We start from the raw sequence: 21,301 nt of genomic DNA on the forward strand, positions 1-21,301 counted from the left end.
GCTTATTATTGTGCAAGTAAATATTTTTGGTGGTAGTCACAATTACAAATGGGGTTGTAGCAATGAGTTACAGCATAACTTCATAAGGAAATAGTATTCAATAAATATGTCATTTGTCTGTATTTAAAATGTTCATTTAAAAATGTTTGGCAGCATGTGTTTACGGTTTCTACTGCTCCTTTTTGCTCTCTCTCTTCCTCTGTGTGTGTTTTCTAAAGATCTAGAAAATGAGCCATCAATGATTTTAAAATGGCTATATTTTGCAAACAAAGGAATGATTATTTTAAGAATGTCCAGAATGCGGCCTAATAGCTCTGCTATTCTCTCAGACAAGAAGGATCTGCCCCCATTTCTTTCATGATGACATTACAAGTCAGCCTCTAGGCACTGCACGTTGTTTATTGCCTATTCGTTTGTTTTGTTTATGTTTACTTCAGATGAAATATGTTAGAAGCAAATGTTAGAGGTAGCTTTTATTTCTTTTGACGAGTTTACATGGGCCTTTATGTCAAAATGAGTACAAATTTATTTTCAGCACAGGGAAAGAATAAGCAGCTTTTTCAGCACAGATGAAATGTACTCTGAGCTGGTATGGTGAAGCTACCACATGTGTATTTCATTTTCATGGAATTAGGTTGATTAGAATAATTTTTCCTTGAACATGTTTGGTATCTTGCTATTAGGGATCTAACTCATTCTTTGAGGCATATGGGGAAGCCCTTTTATGCATGGGATTCATGCACAGAATGGCATGCTTAGGGTTTGGAGCAAGTGAAATAACCTGTTGGTTAACCAGTTTCATATGCATGTTAGTAGTCTTCATATAGAGCAAAGTGATCAAGTCTGAGTAAAGTATAGACGGTTGGAAATCAGACTCAAATTTTCAGAATTTTAATGAGAGGTCTCTGAGAGTATTTTAGATGCTGTCCGCTATCTTCCTTTAAGATAATAAGCTGAGTTTAAACCTGTTAAGAGGACGGCCCTGTGGGGAGTGATCCTCAGGTCCAGGAGATAGATCAGCTGCTTATTCTGGAGAGGGTTGCATTCCCTCTAAATTTACAGTTACATAGTTTGAGGCTGCTCCAGGTCCAGTCTTTGTCACTTGAGGCACAGGTGGCCCCAGTAACTAGGAGCTTCATTTGCCAGCTTGGCTTGCTAAGACATCTAAGAGACTGTCTCAAAATATCTCACTGCCCCGCAGCTGTGGTGCTTAGATGGGGCACTGATAGTGTACCATTTGCCACAGAGGTGCACTTAATTTCTCATGGGAACCAGGCTTTTAGGGTTGCAGCTCCATCTCCCTAGAATCCATTACCAGCTGAAACAAGATAGACACCTACCATTCTGAAATTTAGGCACTGCCTATAAAGCTTTCTTTATAGAAAGAAAGGGGGACGCAGATGGCGCTGTGGGTTAAAGCCTCAGCGCCTAGGACTTGCCGATCGAAAGGTCGGCGGTTCGAATCCCTGCGGCGGGGTGCGCTCCCGCTGCTCGGTCCCAGCGCCTGCCAACCTAGCAGTTCGAAAGCACCTCCGGGTGCAAGTAGATAAATAAGGACCGCTTACCAGCGGGAAGGTAAAAGGCGTTTCCGTGTGTGGCTCTGGCTCGCCAGAGCAGCGATGTCATGCTGGCCACGTGACCCGGAAGTGTCTCCGGACAGCGCTGGCCCCTGGCCTCTTAAGTGAGATGGGCGCACAACCGCAGAGTCTGTCAAGACTGGCCCATACGGGCAGGGGTACCTTTACCTTTACCTTTATAAAGCTTTCTGCCATTTGAACTGTATCTTGGATTGGGATTTGCCATTTTCAGCTATGTGATTTGGTTGTCATGTGATGTTCTGGTTAAAGTGAACATTCCAATATTTATTGGATAATATTTTGTAATTGCAAATTAACTTTCCAAACACTGTCTATATGAGAAATGAGGTGCTTTAAAGTGTGCTACTGCATTAATGCTTATGGGGTTCAATTAATTTTAAATTTCTGCTGTAAAATTTTCAGATCTCTAAATATTTAATGCATCTTTAATGAGAAATGGAATTTTGAATTGTTTGTTGGCAGGGTTACAACAAAGTGCTCAGGCTTAATTTGAGAATTGTTAATTACTAAGACTATTGCAATCTTTGTGTTGACAGCTTAAATTTGAATTACCATTTCCCTTGATTTTGCAGTGAACTGTAGAGTCATTCTGACTCTTACCACTTTGTATTTATTTAGATTTATTTAGATTTATTCTGTAGGCTAATTATCACATATTTAAAATCAAAACATTAAACTAGGCTTTAAAACTGAAAGCAAAAATATATGGGTAAACAGCAGGCAAATGTTGGAGAAATTGCTTGAGGCTACGTTAAACTTAAGACACTGGGCTTGTTCTATTGAGTGCTCTTGAAAGAAGATTTTTGGTGTGAATTAAGGCAATCAAAAACTTTTGGAGACAAAATAAAAAAAATTCCTTACAATAGCACCTTAGAGACCAATTAAGTTTGTTATTAGTATGAGCTTTTGTGTGCATGCACACTTCTTCAGACACACTGAAACAGAAGTCACCAGACCTTATATATACAGCGGTACCTCAGGTTACAAACGCTTCAGGTTACAGACTCCGCTAACTGAGAAATAGTACCTCAAGTTAAGAACTTTGCTTCAGGATGAGAACAGAAATCGCACAACGGCGGCGCGGCATCAGCGAGAGTCCCCATTAGCTAAAGTGGTACTTCAGGTTAAAAACAGTTTCAGGTTAAGAATGGACCTCCAGAACGAAATAAGTTCTTAACCAGAGGTACCACTGTAGTGATTTTATTTTGTTTTGACTACCGTAGACCAACACGGCTACCTACCTGTAACAAAAACTTTTGTGATATGAACATTAAGAAGCTGCCTTCTGTTGAGTGAGACCATTGGTCCATCCTGTTCAGTGCTGTCTAAATTGAGCGACAGTGGCTCTTCAGCATTTCATTTCAGCAGGCAAACTGTGATATGAGAACAGGTGATTTAAAGATCAAGCCATGGATGCAAAGGAAGTTTTCTTTGCATCCCTGACTCATCATTTGCATCCCAGATTTGACTTCAAGCCATGCCTGAAAGGAAGTATTCAAACCAGGGATGCAAAGGAAGAATCAGAAGTGCACTCTATAGACTCCTGCTTCTTCATCTGCAGACAAAAGTCAGCAGTTCTTGAATTCTCCACCTTTGTGTCTCTGTGCGTGAAACAGTGTAAAATTCAAGAAGTGTCAACTTTTGGCTGCAAAGTCAGAACCAGGAGCACATTGAGTTCTTCTTCCTTTAGGTAGAGCCTGAACTTTTCTGTGCCCAATGTCATATATGATGTCAGGCCCATGTAAGGTGGATGTGGTGAGTCCAAAATAATCTGATTGGGCTGCCATACCACAGAGGTTGCCCAAAATTTGTAAATGGATTGGCCTGAGGTTTTCCCGGCACTGCTTTAAAGAGGCTTGTCCCCAAGGCCACAGTCCCAATTATGCTTACCAGGAAGTAAATTTATGACATTTATATACCCCCAGTCCAGCAAAGTTCTCAGAGGAATTTAAACATAGAATGAAATTCTATGATTAATCATTGAACCCAGTTAAACAGGCTTCTTTAAAACACAAAACCCACAGCTGCATATCTATTAACTCAGGCATAGGCAAAGTCGGCCCTCCAGCTGTTTTGGGACTACAACTCCCATCATCCCTAGCTAACAGGACCAGTGGGATGATGGGAGCCGAGTTTGCCTATGCCTATATTAACTATTAAAGACTCTGAAAGGGAAAAGCAGGAATGCCAACGCTTCTTTGGACTCAGCTACATTGGCAAAGAAAAAGCGCTTTATATGTGTTTATGCATTCTAACACTAACATCAGATGGCACTGTGGAGTTCATTTTTGCTAACCCGATTTCTCATACAAAGTTTGCAACGTGTTTAACGGAAACATTTCTTTGTGTCTAGATCAGGGGTAGTCAACCTTTTTATACCTACCGCCCACTAATGCATCTTTCTTGATGGTAAAAATTCCTTACTGCCCACCAGTGCTCGATGGAAGGAGGATTCAGCTTGTGCCGTAGAACCCCCTACCACCCACCTAGAATCCTGAAACGCCCATTAGTCTAGATCGTGCCTGGTCTAGATCGTGCCTTTTAAAATAGAAATCCAAGCATAGGGTAACACAATCTGTTGTTTAGGGCTGGTGAGTCAGTTACATCAAGGATCACAATCAGCTGGTATTAAGACAGTTGGAAGGGTGTGTTTTTTAGAATGGGGTTGGTCAGCTATTCTTTCAGTTGGTCATAGTAGGATAGTAGAAGTTGTTGTTGTTGTTTAGTTGTTTAGTCGTTTAGTCCTGTCCGACTCTTCGTGACCCCATGGACCAGAGCACGCCAGGCACTCCTCTCTTCCACTGCCTCCCGCAGTTTGGTCAGACTCATGTTTGTAGCTTCAAGAACACTGTCCAACCATCTCGTCTTCTGTCGTCCCCTTCTCCTTGTGCCCTCCATCTTTCCCAGCATCAGGGTCTTTTCCAGGGAGTCTTCTCTTCTCATGAGGTGGCCAAAGTATTGGAGCCTCAGCTTCACGATCAGTCCTTCCGGTGAGCACTCAGGGCTGATTTCCTTAAGAATGGATATGTTTGATCTTCTTGCAGTCCATGGGACTCTCAAGAGTCTCCTCCAGCACCATAATTCAAAAGCATCAATTCTTCGGCGATCAGCCTTCTTTATGGTCCAGCTCTCACTTCCATACATCACTACTGGGAAAACCATGGCTTTAACTATACGAACCTTTGTTGGTAAGGTGATGTCTCTGCTTTTTAAAGCAAAAAAAAAAAAAAAAAAAAAAGCAGGATAGTAGTATTGCATGGCTATTCTTGTTCATACAACTACAGGAACCTCCACCCCCACCCCACCCCCACTTTTTTAAAAAAGACTATTCTGTGGCCATTATTAATGAAAACCATTTTGTTTTTCCTGTCCTGAAATGGATTTTGATTTTTGCAAGAAACTTTTGCGCTCTGCTTTCCCATCTGAGCTTACATTTCTGTTTTAGACGTCCAGCTTAGAACAAACCCTCAGTTGCCCCCAGCTGTCCTAATCTGAATTCTGTTGTGTGATGAATTGTTTAAGTGGTTCAAATAAAGTTTAGATTTGTCATCTATGAGAGTGATCACCACATGCTTTTGCTGGAACATGCCTGTGAAATTTTAGATTTATTTTTATGTGCCCTTGTAGAGTCGTGTGTTTGTGTGCTGTCAACGTAATGAAAACTGTAAATAAAGTAATTAGGTCTCTTTTTTGTAGGAGTTCCACCTGAGCCACCAGTTGCTTGTTTAGAATATTATCCCCTTTTATTGCGGCTTGATTTGGTTTCCTCCTGTTGTTTTTCCTCTTTTTATATATTGCATAAACCTTGGGAAATAAAGTTCCTATCTCTATCTGGAATGCTAAATAATATGTGTAGGGTGTACTTTATGTATTTCTTTTTCTTTTCTCTTTTTCTAGTTGGACTGATCCAGCAATTTCTGGTACTTCAGATTTATGTACCATTGGGACAAGACTTCTCTACTGAATTGCTGTAAGATAATGCTAAACTTCCTATCATGTTTCGTGCATTGTAGACACTCAATCAATTGAACCAGCACCAACTGCTATTAATTGCAAGTGGCAGCTTTTGCATTAAAGAACAGCGACTAATCAAGTTGACATGGAGTAATTAAGCTAATTTGATCACTATTTCTCAGACTCTTTTGTGGTATATTTCCCTGAGGACTAGAAAACAAATTCTCTCTAATATAATACATCTATATATTTTTAATTATGAATATATATATGAACATACTATCTAAAACTTTATTATATTTTGTAATTAGAAAAAGTAGTGTAGGTGATCAGTTCCTGATTATGGACATGAAACAGTTTTATCACTTTAGAAGACTGAGAGAATTTTGTTTTACTTTCACTTGTAATTATTCTTGTTCTTTAAAGATCACTGATTTTGTTTAGTTCCTTATGTGGTTATGGACACTGCATTGAAAACTCACACTGCAGTTCTTCACCAACTTATGTGTGCTTAAGTCTTAATTGATATCAGTGCTTTTTTGGCTGCAGTACACATTCACGTTTTCTCAGCTAAGGAATAGGGCTGAGAGAATGTCATATTTCTATCCTCCTCCCTCATTTTTTCCCCTTTGTTCTGGCAGGGACATTCTTTGCCAGAAAATGTTAAAAGGTTGTGCATTTTCAGCCAGTCTTACAATCCTAGTTTTGTGCTTCCCAGGGTCCTCCAGTTTTCATCATGTTGATTACAGCTAGCTACTATAATCTGATTAAATTGTGAATTCAGCTAGTGAATTTAGGTGCTGAGCACCGCTAGAACTGGAACCATTAAAAAAAAACAGGAGAGAAGTGTCAGCATGCTAGGAGGAACCACAGTGGTTGGTAGAATACCTTGTTTGTTTGTTTTTTAAGAAAGATCGTTCGTCTTCCTCCTTCCCCACAAAAAACAGTCCAATGAAGATTCTGGTGCAATGTAAAGTGGCATTGAAAAAGAAAAATAGAATGGTGTGGAGAAGCAGTGTGTGAAATGGAAGGGAACTTGTGAATGGAGCCTTATCGCAGAATTGCAGAGCTGGAAGGGCACCAGGGTCATCTGGTCCAACCCCCTGCAATGCAGGAATCTCAACCAGATCATACATGACAGGTGGCCATCCAATATCTCCTTTAAAAAAATCTTCAACAGGAACACTCATTTAAAAGGGAAGATGCACTGCAGCATTTGCTGTAATACCCACTTTCACTGCTAGAATGCCATAAGGAGAAAATTTAATTGAAAAACTGTTGTATTGGATGTGACGCTATAACTGTTGTATTGGATGTGACGCTATATATCATAGAACACTGAAAAGGTGAGGCCTGTCTCTTCCTAGTACTGTAGTTTAGCTTTGGGGGCATCGTTGGCAGTGCATATATTTGAATTACCAATCGTATTAACAGCTTTGTGGTATTACAATCTGTTGAATTGCATTAAAGTCCATAGTGGTCTTCATAATTTGTTTCAAACTTTGTTGTATCCTAACCTATCCTTTGTGGTTCAAGGACCCGACCCCTGCAATGTGAAATGAGTACACAAGGACATGAGATATAAGGTTAATGGGCGAGAAAAGGCCACAACTTGATTACAGCAGTGAAAAGGTATTGGCTTAGGCACTGGATGTCTAGAACAAGGGGGTTTATTCACCAGTAGGTGGAGCCTGTTGATGCTCATCCAACTATAGGCTCTCCCCTGATGTCACCGAGGGTCGTGCCATGGCCTCCCGCCAAGCAGGCATCGGACAGAATGCACGACCGCCAGATTCCTTTAACAGAATACCCAAAAATTGAAGGCATAGGCGATGGCCACAACTAGCTCTTCGACACCACGACACATTATTCCAATGCCTAACCTACCCACCAATACCACGAAAGTTGTGACGATTGCTACAAGGTAGGCAAAAAACCAAAAAGCCTAATCCCAAATGGAAAAATTCCTACCAGGCCCCCCGGACAACCAGGGTGACCAACCTAAGTCCATAGCAAGGCCAAGGAAAACTAAGACCCTGAGCTATAAGGGAGTGGAGGTTGGGTGACTCGCGACGAGATGACGGAGAAGAATGAGGCCGAGGAGAGGCTGGCGCCGCAGCAAAAGGCTGCAGTACACGCCCCCTCAGAGGCACCTGGTTGGGTGCCTGCCGAGGGGCGTGGGCGCCAGCCAGGTGAGAGGAGGAGGCAGGGGGCTAACGCCCCCCTGCTAGGGGCGGAGCTCGGGCTCCCGCCCACAACCACTCCCCTTTCTTCCAGGGAGGAGAGTCTTTGCTTGAACCTGGGGGAAGAGCTGGGTGTTAAAACTCTGCCACAAATAAATATCCAAGGGCACCTGAATGAGATTCTTATCCTATGTGCCTCTGCACAATTGTACACCGTTTTATTTGTAAGATTCTGCTGGATGCAATTAATTTTTCACTGGAAGTTTGAAATACAAGATCATGGCCACTCAAATTATCTTCTGATAAATAGGGACATAAGTGCTGTGAAATCTTGAAGATAAAAACTTGGAAATCTGTAGCATAGTGGATTACAGCTAGTGGCAGTTTCCCTCTGTAATCTACTCTTGTATAATTTAACGTCATATGTTGCACACTCCTATTCTGTATTAGTAGCGTGCTTTCACTATGTGATTGCTTCTTTCTTAAACTGTTAATTTGAAGGAGACTAGATAATAAGCCTATTTTCCTAAACATATAACACCATGCTTGGTCTTACTTCACTTCAGAAGTATCTGCTTTCTGGGCTTCCTTCCAAACTGTTGATCTGACTTTAATTCAAAGTGTCTCCTTAGTGTTGTGCCTACTGGAATCTCTGGAACCAAAGTTGCTTTGATTGCTGTCTGGGGAATGAGTACAATTTCCTCCTAGCTGGCCATTATCTCTTGGGCTCCCTGTACTGAAGAAGGGCCAGATGCTAATTCCATCTGCTGTGTCCAGTGGGAAAGGAAGTTGCTAGTAATGTCCTGAAAGACTTAAAATAAGCATTGTAGCCGTTCTTATAAATTCCATATTGGTTTCTTAATCAAGAACTTGGTAAAATACATATTGTGCTATGGGGGTCTGAAGTGTTCAGTATTTCCATTAAAAAATGGTTCATTGTCCTCCTAGCCATAGTGTTCAAGACAAATTAGATCAAGGATCTAAAGATCAAGGATCTATAGGTAAAGTTTACTTTTGTAGTGGTTTGTTTTTTGTTTTTTGCATAGCTTCAGTACATAGGAATGCAGACTCCAGCCTTTCCCTGAGTTTATGGAAATCCTATTTGTAAGAGCAGACAGCTTAATGTTGAATTATTATGTCCTGAGAAAAGTATGTTAAGTGTAGAACTTGTAAAACTAATATTTGACATCAATTTCCCCATGCTCATCATTTTTGAGATATTCTGCAGTATTCTACCAGACTTTACTTAAATTCCTTCTTTATGTTTAAATATAGAGGGTCTGACACTTTTGGGGTTTCCCCTTGATGTGCCATCTCCATTGTTAATGTAGCAATAAATGGGAGCTGGGACGGTATATTTCTCAGAGCGTTTGATGATATGTTATCATCTCCTGTGTTGCTGGACGAGTCTTTTATGTGAATGCCATCTATCATACTGTTGCCTTTTGAAAATATGCATTCACTTTGACAGCAAGTATTTTGATTTGAGTTTTATTTAATTGTATTAATTTCCCATCTCTGCCCTTTTGTTTTCTTACCTTTTCCCTGTATTCGTATCAAATCGAAAATCTTGTTTCACCTGTTTATGAAATAGGAATGTATGGGAGAGATCCTTGGAGGCTTTGTCTTTATTGAAGGAGCGTTCTCCTCTCTCATAACCCCATTGTCTCATAGGGATGCTAATTTCAGGAAGGCCTCATTACTCTGTCTTCATATAGTTTGAAATGACTCACATAAAGTGATAAAATATAATGAAAACAGCAATTCATAGAAAGAACAAAAACATATTGGAAGTTGCACAACTGTTTTCTTGTTTGGTAGGAAAAGGACAGTCAGATGTTTGTGCTATCCAAGCAACACGTAGCAGCAGCATTTATTTTTATTTTCCAAATTTTTATTGACATTAACAACCCAAAAGTGCAGTAGCCACAGGGTATTACATCATGCCATATAAGACACAAATAAGCAATACAAAATAAAAAAGGAAAATTGTGGCACAGCAATATAAATCAAGACAACCATATTTCCCGAGCTGAGGTGGATGGTGAATATTGAGCATCAAGGTCTGAAACATAAGAAATAAAATCCCACCAGATGGCATAGAAATGTTCTGAATCTTCCAACCCTTACGAAAGCAGCATCAACTATGATCAATTTTAAGGAATGTGCACTACATGGACCAAATACTGCTCATGGATTGACATTCAGAATTATCTGTTGGATGCCATTTTCTTTCTCCTTCATATTTGATCCGTTGTCTTACCCTTACCCTTTTCAATAGGTAGTTCCATCTCTTCCAACTGCTGAAATAAAATATCCATAATATCAACACCAGTGGTATGAATACATATATTTATTTTTGTTAACCAGTTGGTTATTGTCAAAAGCTACATCTATGAAGCAAAGAATCATTGTCATTGGCTCACCATGGCTTACATTCCATGTTCAGTTTAGAAAGATTGCAAAGTACTTAGCAGTACAAGATGCTGACAGACTTTTTTCTATGATGGCACTGCATAAAGACTGAATTAACTCTTTCCCAATACACTGAACATGTGTCTCATTGCTCCTTATTCTACACAAGTGCTGATTCACAACTGGGTCGGGCACAGCTAAGTATTTTTCAAATCTGAGAAACCTTCTGTTACCAGATGTGTGTGTTTTTCATGTGTTTTCCAAGAAGTCAAATGATGTAAACCAAGAGCTCTCATTAAAAAAAAAAAGTCATTCTAAAATTGGTTGCCAGTATTTTTCTTTTGGCATGTTTTCTTCATCAACAATTTTTTTTAATGAAGTTCAGGTTCTTTGCATTTCTGAAATTTTTCCAGATGGTCACTAGTTCTCTTGTGTCCTTCTGAAATAGCAGATATGTTTTTCCAATCTCTTGTTCCTTTATCACAAAGAGATTGTGATGTTCCAGTAATGTTACGAGTAAGCAGCTTGCAACAAAACCAGAACACAGTTATTTGAAATGGAATACTGACATTGTTGGTGATTAATTATTTCTCATTGGCCAGTGTCCATGTATAATTCTAGAATGAGAATTTTCTTCAGTGGATTATTATCCTTGGGAAACACGAATTGTTGAATTGGTTCTGTCCACCAGAATTTGTGGCAAATAAGCCAAGCAGCAAGCTCACTAAAGTTAAAAATTGTAGACAATGTAGCATTTCCAGATTCATTTGCTTTCAGTTCTTGATGTGAAGTACTTCATTTGGTTTGTCTTCTGTGTTCAAGCTATGTTCCTCAAACCAGTAACTTTTCAGGCAGTATGTAAAATTCATTTCAGCTTCAGTTTCAGTTTGGTCCTTGAACTCCTTTCCTCTGCTTGTGGTTGGAGATACAACCTCCTTGTTTGGATCTCCTTTTCAGCCTTCCATACTGGGATCCAGAGAATTTCTTTTTGCCATGCTGAATAATAAACCAAACTAAGCTGCTTCTTTTTAAAAAATCAGAATAGAACTATCAACCCCAGTTTTGAAACCCGCTTCAAGTGTATACAAAATTACACAAACAAGAATTATAAATTCCCGGCTCCACCAACAATTGAGAAAGAAAACTACAAATACCAAAGAGTTTATACAGATATAAACGAGCAGCAATTGCAATTTCCCAGTCATAGCGAGAGGAAATTTGTCAGCTGGTAAGAAATGTTTGTTACAACAACTTTCATCAGTAGCTGATTCCAAAATGGTAGTGTGCCAGGGCAGCAGCAGCAACCAAGGTGAGCCGATCAGATGCACGTATGTGCCTAACATTTCTTCCCATAAACTATTTTCTTCTAAGCAAGTCAGTTTATAAATTTATGCTATTATTCGCCTTGCCATGGAGCAATGGTAAGTCTGTCATGTGCCTATGAATTCTGCAACCTTTTGAATTCCACTGCCCTCCTACTTTTGCTGCCCCTAACATTTTGCCACCCTAGGCAGCTGCCTAGTATTTAAACTATCTCAGGCTCCACAATTGGAATACATATCCCACTGTGTGCCATTTTCCGTTGATACACCTGTCCCCTTTGGTTCAGGAAGTCATCAGCATTGGAGAGGCACAATGTTCCTGGCAGCCATTTGGATTCTGTGCGAAGGGTCATTGTTAACTCCTTTCTTCATCCTTCCCAAAACTAATGAAACCTGTTTGCACTCCTTGGCTGTGATTGCTGAGGCATGTTTAGAGAATTGACTCAGCACTGCCACTCACAGCGATGGAGTTTGTTTTTAGTGCTAGAAGAAGGGTTCAGAGGTTCTCAATTGAGCTGTTTTAATCATGTTGATCTGCTGACAAAAACTTCTCAACCTGTCCTGAACTTTAGCAGTTGGGTAGACTTCAAGTTTAAATAAATAAAATATACCTAGTTCTGGTTTGCTCCAGGATAATTACATTATTAAGACACTGGAACAGGAAATAAGGCATTATTAATAGCGGTAAAAGTCTAATCAAAGTTTTCTGTTACTTTTAGGCATTTCATATACTCCTAGTTTAATTTCAGATATATAAAAATCCTAATTAAATCATGACCTCTGCACACCAGATGGATTAGATTCCCTTTAATAATCTTATTTATTACAATATGTCATAGTAAATTAAAAAGTCAGCTCTGATTAATTGGTGTATTCTAGAACTCCTTCAAGACATCCAAAATATTACAGAACAGTTTGTCTTTCAGCCTAGGGGCCTCCTGATGTTCAGATAACTAATGAATGTTATCTCTCTCATGGCTCCTATTGTGTTGGTGAGTTAATGTAGAAGTTTTCCTGATTTGACTCCTGCTTCTCAAATCTCAAAATCCAATCTTGAAAAACATCTTGGAAGGAAAGTAGCACAACCACTGAACACCCACATTCATTTTGGAAAGGTTTACACCAGATATTTCATTACGGTTGGAAGAGAACTGGTGAATTACTAAAATAGTAAGAGTGTGTTGAATTAAAATATCATTATTAGATAGTTACCTATTCTTCACCTATGCACAATTTATACATTCAGCACAGTTGATTGAGAAATAGATTTTTCCCAATGGTACTATTGCAAGCTATGTATGTATGAAGGAAGGAGGACCTGCACGCCTGACTCTGCTCCCATGGGAAGAAACACTTGGTACATAGAATACTAATGTCCTAAGGAGACCAGCCTTCTGCCTGGCTTGCTATATTTATTTACTTATTTCTACCCTGCAGGGACGCGGGTGGCGCTGTGGGTTAAACCACAGAGCCTAGGGCTTGCTGATCAGAAAATTGGCGGTTCGAATCCCCGCCACGGGGTGAGCTCCCATTGCTCGGTCCCTGCTCCTGCCAACCTAGCAGTTTGAAAGCACGTCAAAGTGCAAGTAGATAAATAGGCACCGCTCCAGCGGGAAGGTAAATGGTGTTTCAATGCGCTGCTCTGGTTTGCCAGAAGCAGCTTAGTCATGCTGGCCACATGACCCGGAAGCCGTACGCTGGCTCCCTCAGGCAATAAAGCGAGATAAGCACCGCAACCCCAGAGTCGGCCATGACTGGACCTAATGGTCAGGGGTCCCTTTACCTTTACCTTTACCCTGCAGTTTTGCTTACAGGCTGGACTCCCAAGTGCAGCTACTTATCAACTTTGTTTGTTTGTTTCCATTTATTAATCTTTTACTATAAAATTTATGGAAGGGTTATTGGTTTGTAGTTGTTGTTTTTTGTTCGTGTTTTTATTGTCTACATTGTGTTTTTATATTGTATTTTTCTGTTGTGAAACTCCCTGAGATCTACAAATGAAGGGCAGTATACTAAATAAATAAATAAATAAATAAATAAATAAATAAATAGAAGCAAGAACAATAAAACATGAAAAGTGAAATAAAACATAGGGATATAGAGCAGCAGAAAATTAGCCTGTTATCAGGATTGCTGTACTCTTCCATTATAGGTCCCAAGGATCTTCAGAATCCCAGCTTGTCTGTTACAAGTCTGGGTGCTCTTATCATCGGTGATCCTGCTTGGTGCATGTTTTATTTCCTCAGGCACTCCTGATTACAGGACCACATCTTTACTGCAGCATAGGTTCCTTGCCTCATTTTGGACTCACAGCTGTCCATGGAGGCGCAAGTTAATTCTGTGTCCAGGGCGGCTGTCTACCAGCTCCACCTGGTATTCAGGCTGAGACCCTACCTGTCTGCGGGCTGTCTTGCCAGAATGGTGCATGGTCTAGTTATCTCCTGCTTGGACTACTGCAATGCGCTCTGCGTGGGGCTACCTATGAAGGTGACCCGGAAATTGCAATTCATTCAGAATGTGGCAGCTAGACTGTTGACTGGGAGTGGCCGCCGGGACCACATGACACCAGTCCTGAGAGATCTGCATTGGCTCCCAGTACGTTTCCGAGGACAATTCAAAGTGTTGGTGCTGACCTTTAAAGCCCTAAATGGCCTCGGTCCTGTATACCTAAAGGAGTGTCTCCACCCCCACCGTTCAGCCCGGACACTGAGATCCAGCGCCGAGGGCCTTCTGGCGGTTCCCTCATTGCGAGAAGTGAGGTTACAGGGAACCAGACAGAGGGCCTTCTCGGTAGTGGCACCCGCCCTGTGGAACGCCCTCCCTTCAGATGTGAAGGAAATAAGCAGCTATCTTCTCTTTAAAAGACATCTGAAGGCAGCCCTGTTTAGGGAAGTTTTTAATATTTAATGGTGTATTGTTTTTAACACTTGATTGGAAGCCGCCCAGATGGGCGGGGTATAAATATTTATTTATTTATTTATTTATTTATTTATTTATTTATTTATTTATTTTTCTGGCCCTCAGACGTTCCTCGCCATCTCTCTTTTCTCTCAGTCTTTCTAATTTCTCTCTATGGCAAAGCCTGCCAACATTTCCTCCTGTGTCTCCTCTTACGTCTCTCTTCTCTTCCCCGTTTACTTTCTCTATATCTTCATGACTCAGAGGCTTTGACTATTGCAGGTGCTGCTGCCAACCTTTTGGTGGATGTAGGGAGGCAGGAAATAGTTTTGTCCTATTCTCCAGCAAATACCAGCAAGATTCCCTGTACAGTTTCACAGTCCAAGACTCATGCGCCTCAAATATGTCCTCTTCCATATGAACCTTGCTCTGTTTACATTCAGTGGGGTGGTTACTACTCCATGTGAAGTAAGAGCATCTGTTGCAAGAAGCATCGGCCCTACCACTGTTGGGCCAATGAGACTCAAGCTGTTCCTCTGGTTTATCTGGGCAGTTCCATAACCTAGCTGTTCAGAAAGGCCTAGTGTCTGCCTTGGTCCTCTTTCATTTGATTTCTATTGCATTTCTTGATTTTGGCTCTTATTTGTTGCTACTTCATTTTGTCAAAAACTCCTTTGGAGGGATGAGGCTTAAGTGTTTTACATAAATTAAAAATTGTAAATCTAAAGTGGGCTGGAAGTTCATTGAAAAATGTCCCATCTACATGTACCTATGGTGGCAGTCTGAAGCCTAACCCTGTTAAAGTAACTAAAACAGCTTCACAGCATGCATTTGTTCAGACATACCATTTGACATTCTCAGGATAACTTCTGGCACTATTCCTGTTACACACAGGAGTTACATTTCAGAATATATTTTGAAAACTGAACTGGATCCTGGAATCCTGTTAAATCCTGCTTACACAGATGGTGCGCTTGAGTTGTTTGAGAAAAGTCTTCTTTCTTGATTGGAAGCTGCACTTGTATAGGGGCTGGTACAGCAGGAGAAGTAAGGTTACTTGAGGGCATCTAAAGAAACCCTTGAAGAGAGCTGTGTTATTAGGCTAAAAGTAGTGGCAAAAGGTAATCATTTCCTGTAGTTGCCATGGCAAGCTATTATAAGTGGTGCAGGTAAGTTTTGGGGAAGGGAATAGAAAGAACATATCTTTAAAAGCAAACAAGAGAAAGGGAGATTGAAAACATTAAAAAGAAAGATTTTAAGTGTCTCCACTGCACAAAAAAACCAGTGTTTCCTTTGAGCAAAGGAAGAAAGTGAGAGAATTGTCACTTCAGGCCGGTACAAAGGAATCAGCCTACGCACCTTACTACCTCTTTTGAATATATTCCATGCTTCTCTCCTCACCCTGCGCCAAGTCTTCTAATCTTCTAAGTAAAAAACATTTTTAAGTGGAATTTCTTTCCCTAGTGTGTTATCCAAGAAAGTGTTTGAATGGGGAAGGATGTAAAATAAGTGCCTGTTCAGTGGTATTTTCCCACAAGCAGGTTTTTATGGTTTGAAGATTATAATGCATTCATTTTCCCCCATCCTGGTGTTATTAGAGGTTAATCGGCCTTTGCAAAACCAAGGTTTATTGAGTAGTTATTTCAGCTGGATCAAACCTGACAGTTGGTAAGAAATATTTTGGGGTCAAAATGTTCATATCAGAATAATGTTCTAGGCAGTCAGTCAGCATAAGGACTAGATTAAGGTTCAGAGAAGTGGAATGGAGCAGGAAGCCCATTAGAAACTGGACACAAAGCAGTGTAGTTGCTATTTGAAGCATATATATCTGCAGTAGCAACCCACAATCCTGGTTTTGCGATCAACACCTCTCACAGCTGCCTTCCCAAATCTGGTCTCTCCAGATGTTTTGGTCTACACATCCTATCAGCCTCAGCCATTATGGTCAATGGTCAGAGGGGATGGGAGTTGTAGAATACTGCCTTATGGGATGTTAAGAAACGTAATAAAAATATTTTCAGTGCATAAAATATACAGTACAAAACAAATGCTTTATTTACGATATTATATTCTTATCATAGCCACAATAGCCAATAAATATGTCTCCATACATGCAAATATAGTAAATAGATTATAATGTGATGATGTACAATATGCATATTCCAGAGCAAATAGCCAGTCATGTTTTATTATACCATAAGAAATTACACACTTGACCCAATAAGATAATCAAGTGCTAGAACACTAATATGAAAAGCAACTTGTTTAAATGTACATCAGAAAAACTCTGGAAACAAAGCCTTATGAGGAACAGTTGAGGGAGTGGGGTATCTTTAGCCTAGATAAGAGGAGACTGAGAGACAATAGGATAGCAATCAATATGATAGCGGTCTTCAAATATCTAAAGGGCTTTCAAATGGAAGATGGAGCAAGCTTGTTTTCTTCTCCAGAGGGCAGGACCTGAACCAATGGCTTCAAGTTATAAGAAAGGAGTAACACCAGGAAGAACTTTTTGATGGTAATAGCTGTTTGACAGTGGAATGGGCTCCTTCAGAAGGTGGCAGGCTCTTCTTAATGGGATGTTTTTAAGCAGAGGTTGGGTGGCCATCTGTCATGGATGCTTTAATTGAGATTCCTGCATTTCAGGGGGCTGGACCAGATGACCCTCTGGGTCCCTTCCAACTCTACAATTATATGATACTATAAAAGGGAAAGTCCCAAGTAGATGGTTTTAAGGAGACAGTAGTTACTATATCAGAAGCAGGCGTAGTGAGATCAGGATACCAAGTTGAAAACAGCAGTCTATTTATTGTATAATATGTGAATGTATAATTTTTGTATAATCTATTATTTTAATCCCGGGTGCGACCATAAAAGTTCACATTGAATTTAGTTAATACAGCTTCAGGAGACTGGATTTTAAAACATTAATTTATTATCCTGCTTAGTTGACTTGCTACGTCATAATGACTGCTCCCCACATTAAATGGGGGGCACCCTTTGCGTGGTCACGCGCAGCCCCCTGGACCCTATGCGGCACCATTAGCACAGGCTTGGCTTCGCCTTCCCCAGGTGGGATACCTGGAGGTCTCCGCCTACCTCAGCCAGTTGCCCAATCTTGCCTGGGGAGGCATTGCCAAGGTGACCAGGCCAGGTAGGGGGAGGGATCACCGTGCCCACACAATAGGGGGAGGATCTTACCTGGGAATCGTCAGTTGGCTCCAGAGTAAAGTTCCAAATCTTTGTAAGTTGAAACTTTCAATAAAATATTTTATTGCCTCCCACTGTCATTGTGTCAAAAAACTTGATAAAAATCCCTGTGCTTATAAATTCTGCATGCTGCCATATTTAGCAGATTGAAATCCTAAAATCCTAAAGGATTATATTAATAATTTACCCCATGTATACTTAGGGGCACAGCTGATAGCTGTTCACATTACTTCAAGTAGGGCAGTGTTCTGTGAGCTACAGCAGCTCATGTCATGGGCATCACATGACTGCCGAATCCTCCACTTAAGATGAGCCATGTATTCCTACACAATCTGTGCCAAGTATTCCTTTCACAGAAGAAACCTTTTTATTTTAACAATTTTAAATGTCAGGCTGTCTAAATCTTCCTTAGTCAGCCATTTGACTGCTGGCTATTTTGATGAGAAGATTATTCCTGGTTCTTTATAAGTTCGTTCAATTTAAGCCTAACTTCTCTTTTAAAGTATCTACTTTTATTCCATCAAAATGTCCTATACAATATATACAATATATAAAAGCGTTTTAGCAATGCTGTGTTGCCATTGGGACCGGAGTCTGCTACGGGGTCAAAGGAGGAAAGCACCCACTTCAGCAGAGTCTCGGACAAATTATCAACCATTTTGGAGTGTCTTGATATTTATACATGGCGATTATATGGTCCAGCTACTGGAAAATTGCCTAAAAAAAGACGAATGATTCATCTGCAGCTGCTTTCAAAACTGAAAAGAGAGTAAATGTTCTCAGTTAGTAGGCATACTTAGATTAACCTTCTATCATGCACATGGAACCAAACATAGGTTCAGGAACAGTTAAAGTTCATTTCACTTTTCAGCATTTTAAGTTGATTGATCTTACGTCACTTTACAACAGCTTTTGTGGTGGCATTATTATTATTATCAGGGCACATTACAGCCATTTAAAAATGCAATGTTGAAATAGTTTAGAACACTCTGGGGAGGTCACTTCGCTCCTGCTAACACAGCAGTTTGACTTCAACTCCAGAGATGTACTCCATTGCCAGCTATATATTTCCTCCTTTCCCTTCTTCCCATGAAAGTCGGGCATTCATGTTAGTTTAGAGGGACAGAACTTTGTGACTGCTCCTCTGCTTGCCCTTTCACTATATTAGCAGCTAAATTATTGCCAGTGGTTGGCTCAGCAGCTGAGCTGTCCTGCCATGTTTGCCTTTTCTGCTTTAACTGTTCACTTTCTCCGCTAGCTGTGCTCAAATACTTGTTCTTTATTGTCATTTATCTGACACGGATGTTGCTCAGAGGGTAAGTCAGGTTTCGGTTTGGTGGTTACCAATATCCACACACTAGAGAAATTGTGAATTTCTTTCTACTAAATACTGAGAACATAAAGTAACATCTTTCCATCACAGGGATAGATGGGTGCTTTATGTGTGTGTGGGTGGCTTTTGGGGTTAATTATTATTATCCCTTACTATTAATGAAGTTTGTGAAGGATGATGTCTTAATTAGTCCATGGGGGAATACTTCAGTTGATTATTGCAGTGGCTTCTGTGTACTCCTTTACTAATAAGTAGGGCTGATAACTGGTGCTGTTTAACATGTTATGTAGCATTGTCAGGGTGTAAGAAACTTTCCTTAAGGTGGGAGTAATAGTGTCCCTCCCTCCCAAGAAATCTTAACATTTAAGTCGGCCAGTTAGACAGAGTGAAAGGAGATGCTAACTTGATGAAGCAGAACAGTCAGGAAAGGGAGAGTTAACCGGTCTTGGAATGCACATAAAGAGAGAGGCTAGGGCAGACCACTACTGGGAGTGCATTTGCAATTATTGGCTATCTCATTGGTGCCGTTTTATTTCTGCTGTTCGCCACTCTGTCATTTTAGCACCGCAGTGACATCCAAACAAAACTGCAATCAAGACTGTTTGTCAGTGCTCTGGTGCGTAGGGGTGGAACATGAAGATCTGAAAAAAGAGGGCTTAGAAAAGAAATCACAGTAAATGATATTTGCAAATGTGTGAACTCAGTTTGGACATGTAATTACACAAAGCAATTGCCATTTGGAAAGGGTGAAAATTGTAATTGCATGCTTCGAACAGCAGCCCACGACCCTAAGCCTCCTCAGTTTCTGGAAGTCTTTGTGTGCTGAAACAAATAGTAAATGCAACTTCTGTACCCAATTAAGTGCTTGTTTGTCTTTGTATAATGAAGAAGCTCTTGGATATTGAAGTAGTTACAAAATGTTATCATTAACTTCTCAGTTGTTCACAATATATATCCTGTAGCTGCTTTGTCGTCTGTATTCAATCTTCTTATTCTTTATCCCTGGCCAAAGAGATGCCGCCATAAAACTACATGTTCTGTAAGCATGTTTCAGGATCAGCAGGACTATTTGATTGAAATGGGAGAATACTGTAATCAGTACTTTGCCAATACTATTGACTTTTTTTAGAAACTGTTTTATGAGGTGGTGGGGCTGCCGTGGTCAAGCTAGGCCTCGGAACCCTTACAGATTTCCATAAACGTAAAAAATAATTGTCTCATTTCACTTTTATGAAAATAGATGTAAAGACGTTCCACGAGCTATTTTCTCCCTATTTCATATGTGCAGTGTTCTGATGAATAGCTACTAAAAGAATCAACGAGACTGTATTTTCATAAACATTTTACTTCTTATCTTCTTGTTTGATAGAGTATGTGTGTTTCATGTTGCTAAGGGTGCTTCCACACACAGAGCTAGGCAGGGGCAGACGTCCCATTTTGCCGCTTGAGGTGCCGTGGTAATTTCCTGCTGCCACCCTTCCCCACACTGCCACCTTGCTGCCCCACTGCCTGTGAAGCATTTCATGTCTACATTGCACAGGAGCGCCTGTGGAGTGCTGGCAAAGGTGCTGGCTTGTGACATCTTAGGCAGTGCATGACCGCACCGCTTCTCCAATGGCAGGGGAGGTGGTGGGGTGCCACTTCTTGGGGTTCCACCACTTAAGGCTTGCCTCATGAGTGGGTTGACCCTGGAGCTGGGTCTGGAGAATGAGTAGCCGGAAAGAATACAGAATGTGGGTCTCCCTTTACATGGAACCCACCACCGCATTTACTATCCTCAAAGTAAAAAGCATATTGCACAACCGTGATGAGAGAGACCTCTGCCATGAAACTTGGCTGAGCTTGTTTAATATCCACTCTCTAGCTTTTTCTATTTACAGCTTTGTAGTATTTTTCTGATATTTGTACAAAGCAACTTCTAAGGGTAGATAACAAGGTTAGAAATCAAAAAGACAGCACTACAAAATGTGTTTAAGTAGTGCTAGCATAAAAACCCTGCTTATCTCCGAGTCCTAAATACTTACCGAAATAGAAGAGCCTCATATTGCTTCAAGCAGATGTTCATGTGTTTTCCAGACCAGTGTAGAATACCATAGCTGGAGAATGAGTAGCTACCAAAAAGGCTGCCTATAGGAATATTTCACTGTGGGGTTTGTTTGTTTAAGATACAAAGGGCTCTATTTGAAGGCTATATGCAGCAAATCATATTGCAACAGAAAACAGGGAGAGCTGATGTAGAAAAGCAACTAACACTGCTGTGAGCAGTATAGCAAGTTATAAGCTCAATTCAGTGAGTGGTAGATGATGATGATGATGATATTTGGATACAGCCTTACAGGAATATTGCGAGCATTAGTGAGATTCTGCACGTGAACTATTTCCATATGT

General features: G+C 40.5%; 1 protein-coding gene across 6 annotated transcripts in view; it reads left to right on the forward strand.

The window, feature by feature from the left end:
* The window catches only part of CFAP20DC (CFAP20 domain containing), a 151,378-nt gene that overhangs the window by 23,709 nt on the left and 106,368 nt on the right, over window positions 1-21,301 (forward strand). For 4 of the 6 annotated variants that reach the window (XM_083723738.1, XM_083723739.1, XM_083723740.1 and 1 more), the window contains exon 5: window positions 5,496-5,568. The exons of the other annotated variants lie outside the window; for them this stretch is intronic. In XM_083723738.1, the coding sequence (XP_083579864.1) occupies window positions 5,496-5,568 (73 nt within the window). The remainder of the gene's footprint in view (window positions 1-5,495; window positions 5,569-21,301) is intronic. 6 annotated transcript variants of the gene reach the window in all.

The sequence above is a fragment of the Podarcis gaigeae genome (assembly GCF_964106915.1).
Source record: "Podarcis gaigeae genome assembly, chromosome: 2".
Lineage (NCBI taxonomy): Eukaryota > Metazoa > Chordata > Lepidosauria > Squamata > Lacertidae > Podarcis > Podarcis gaigeae.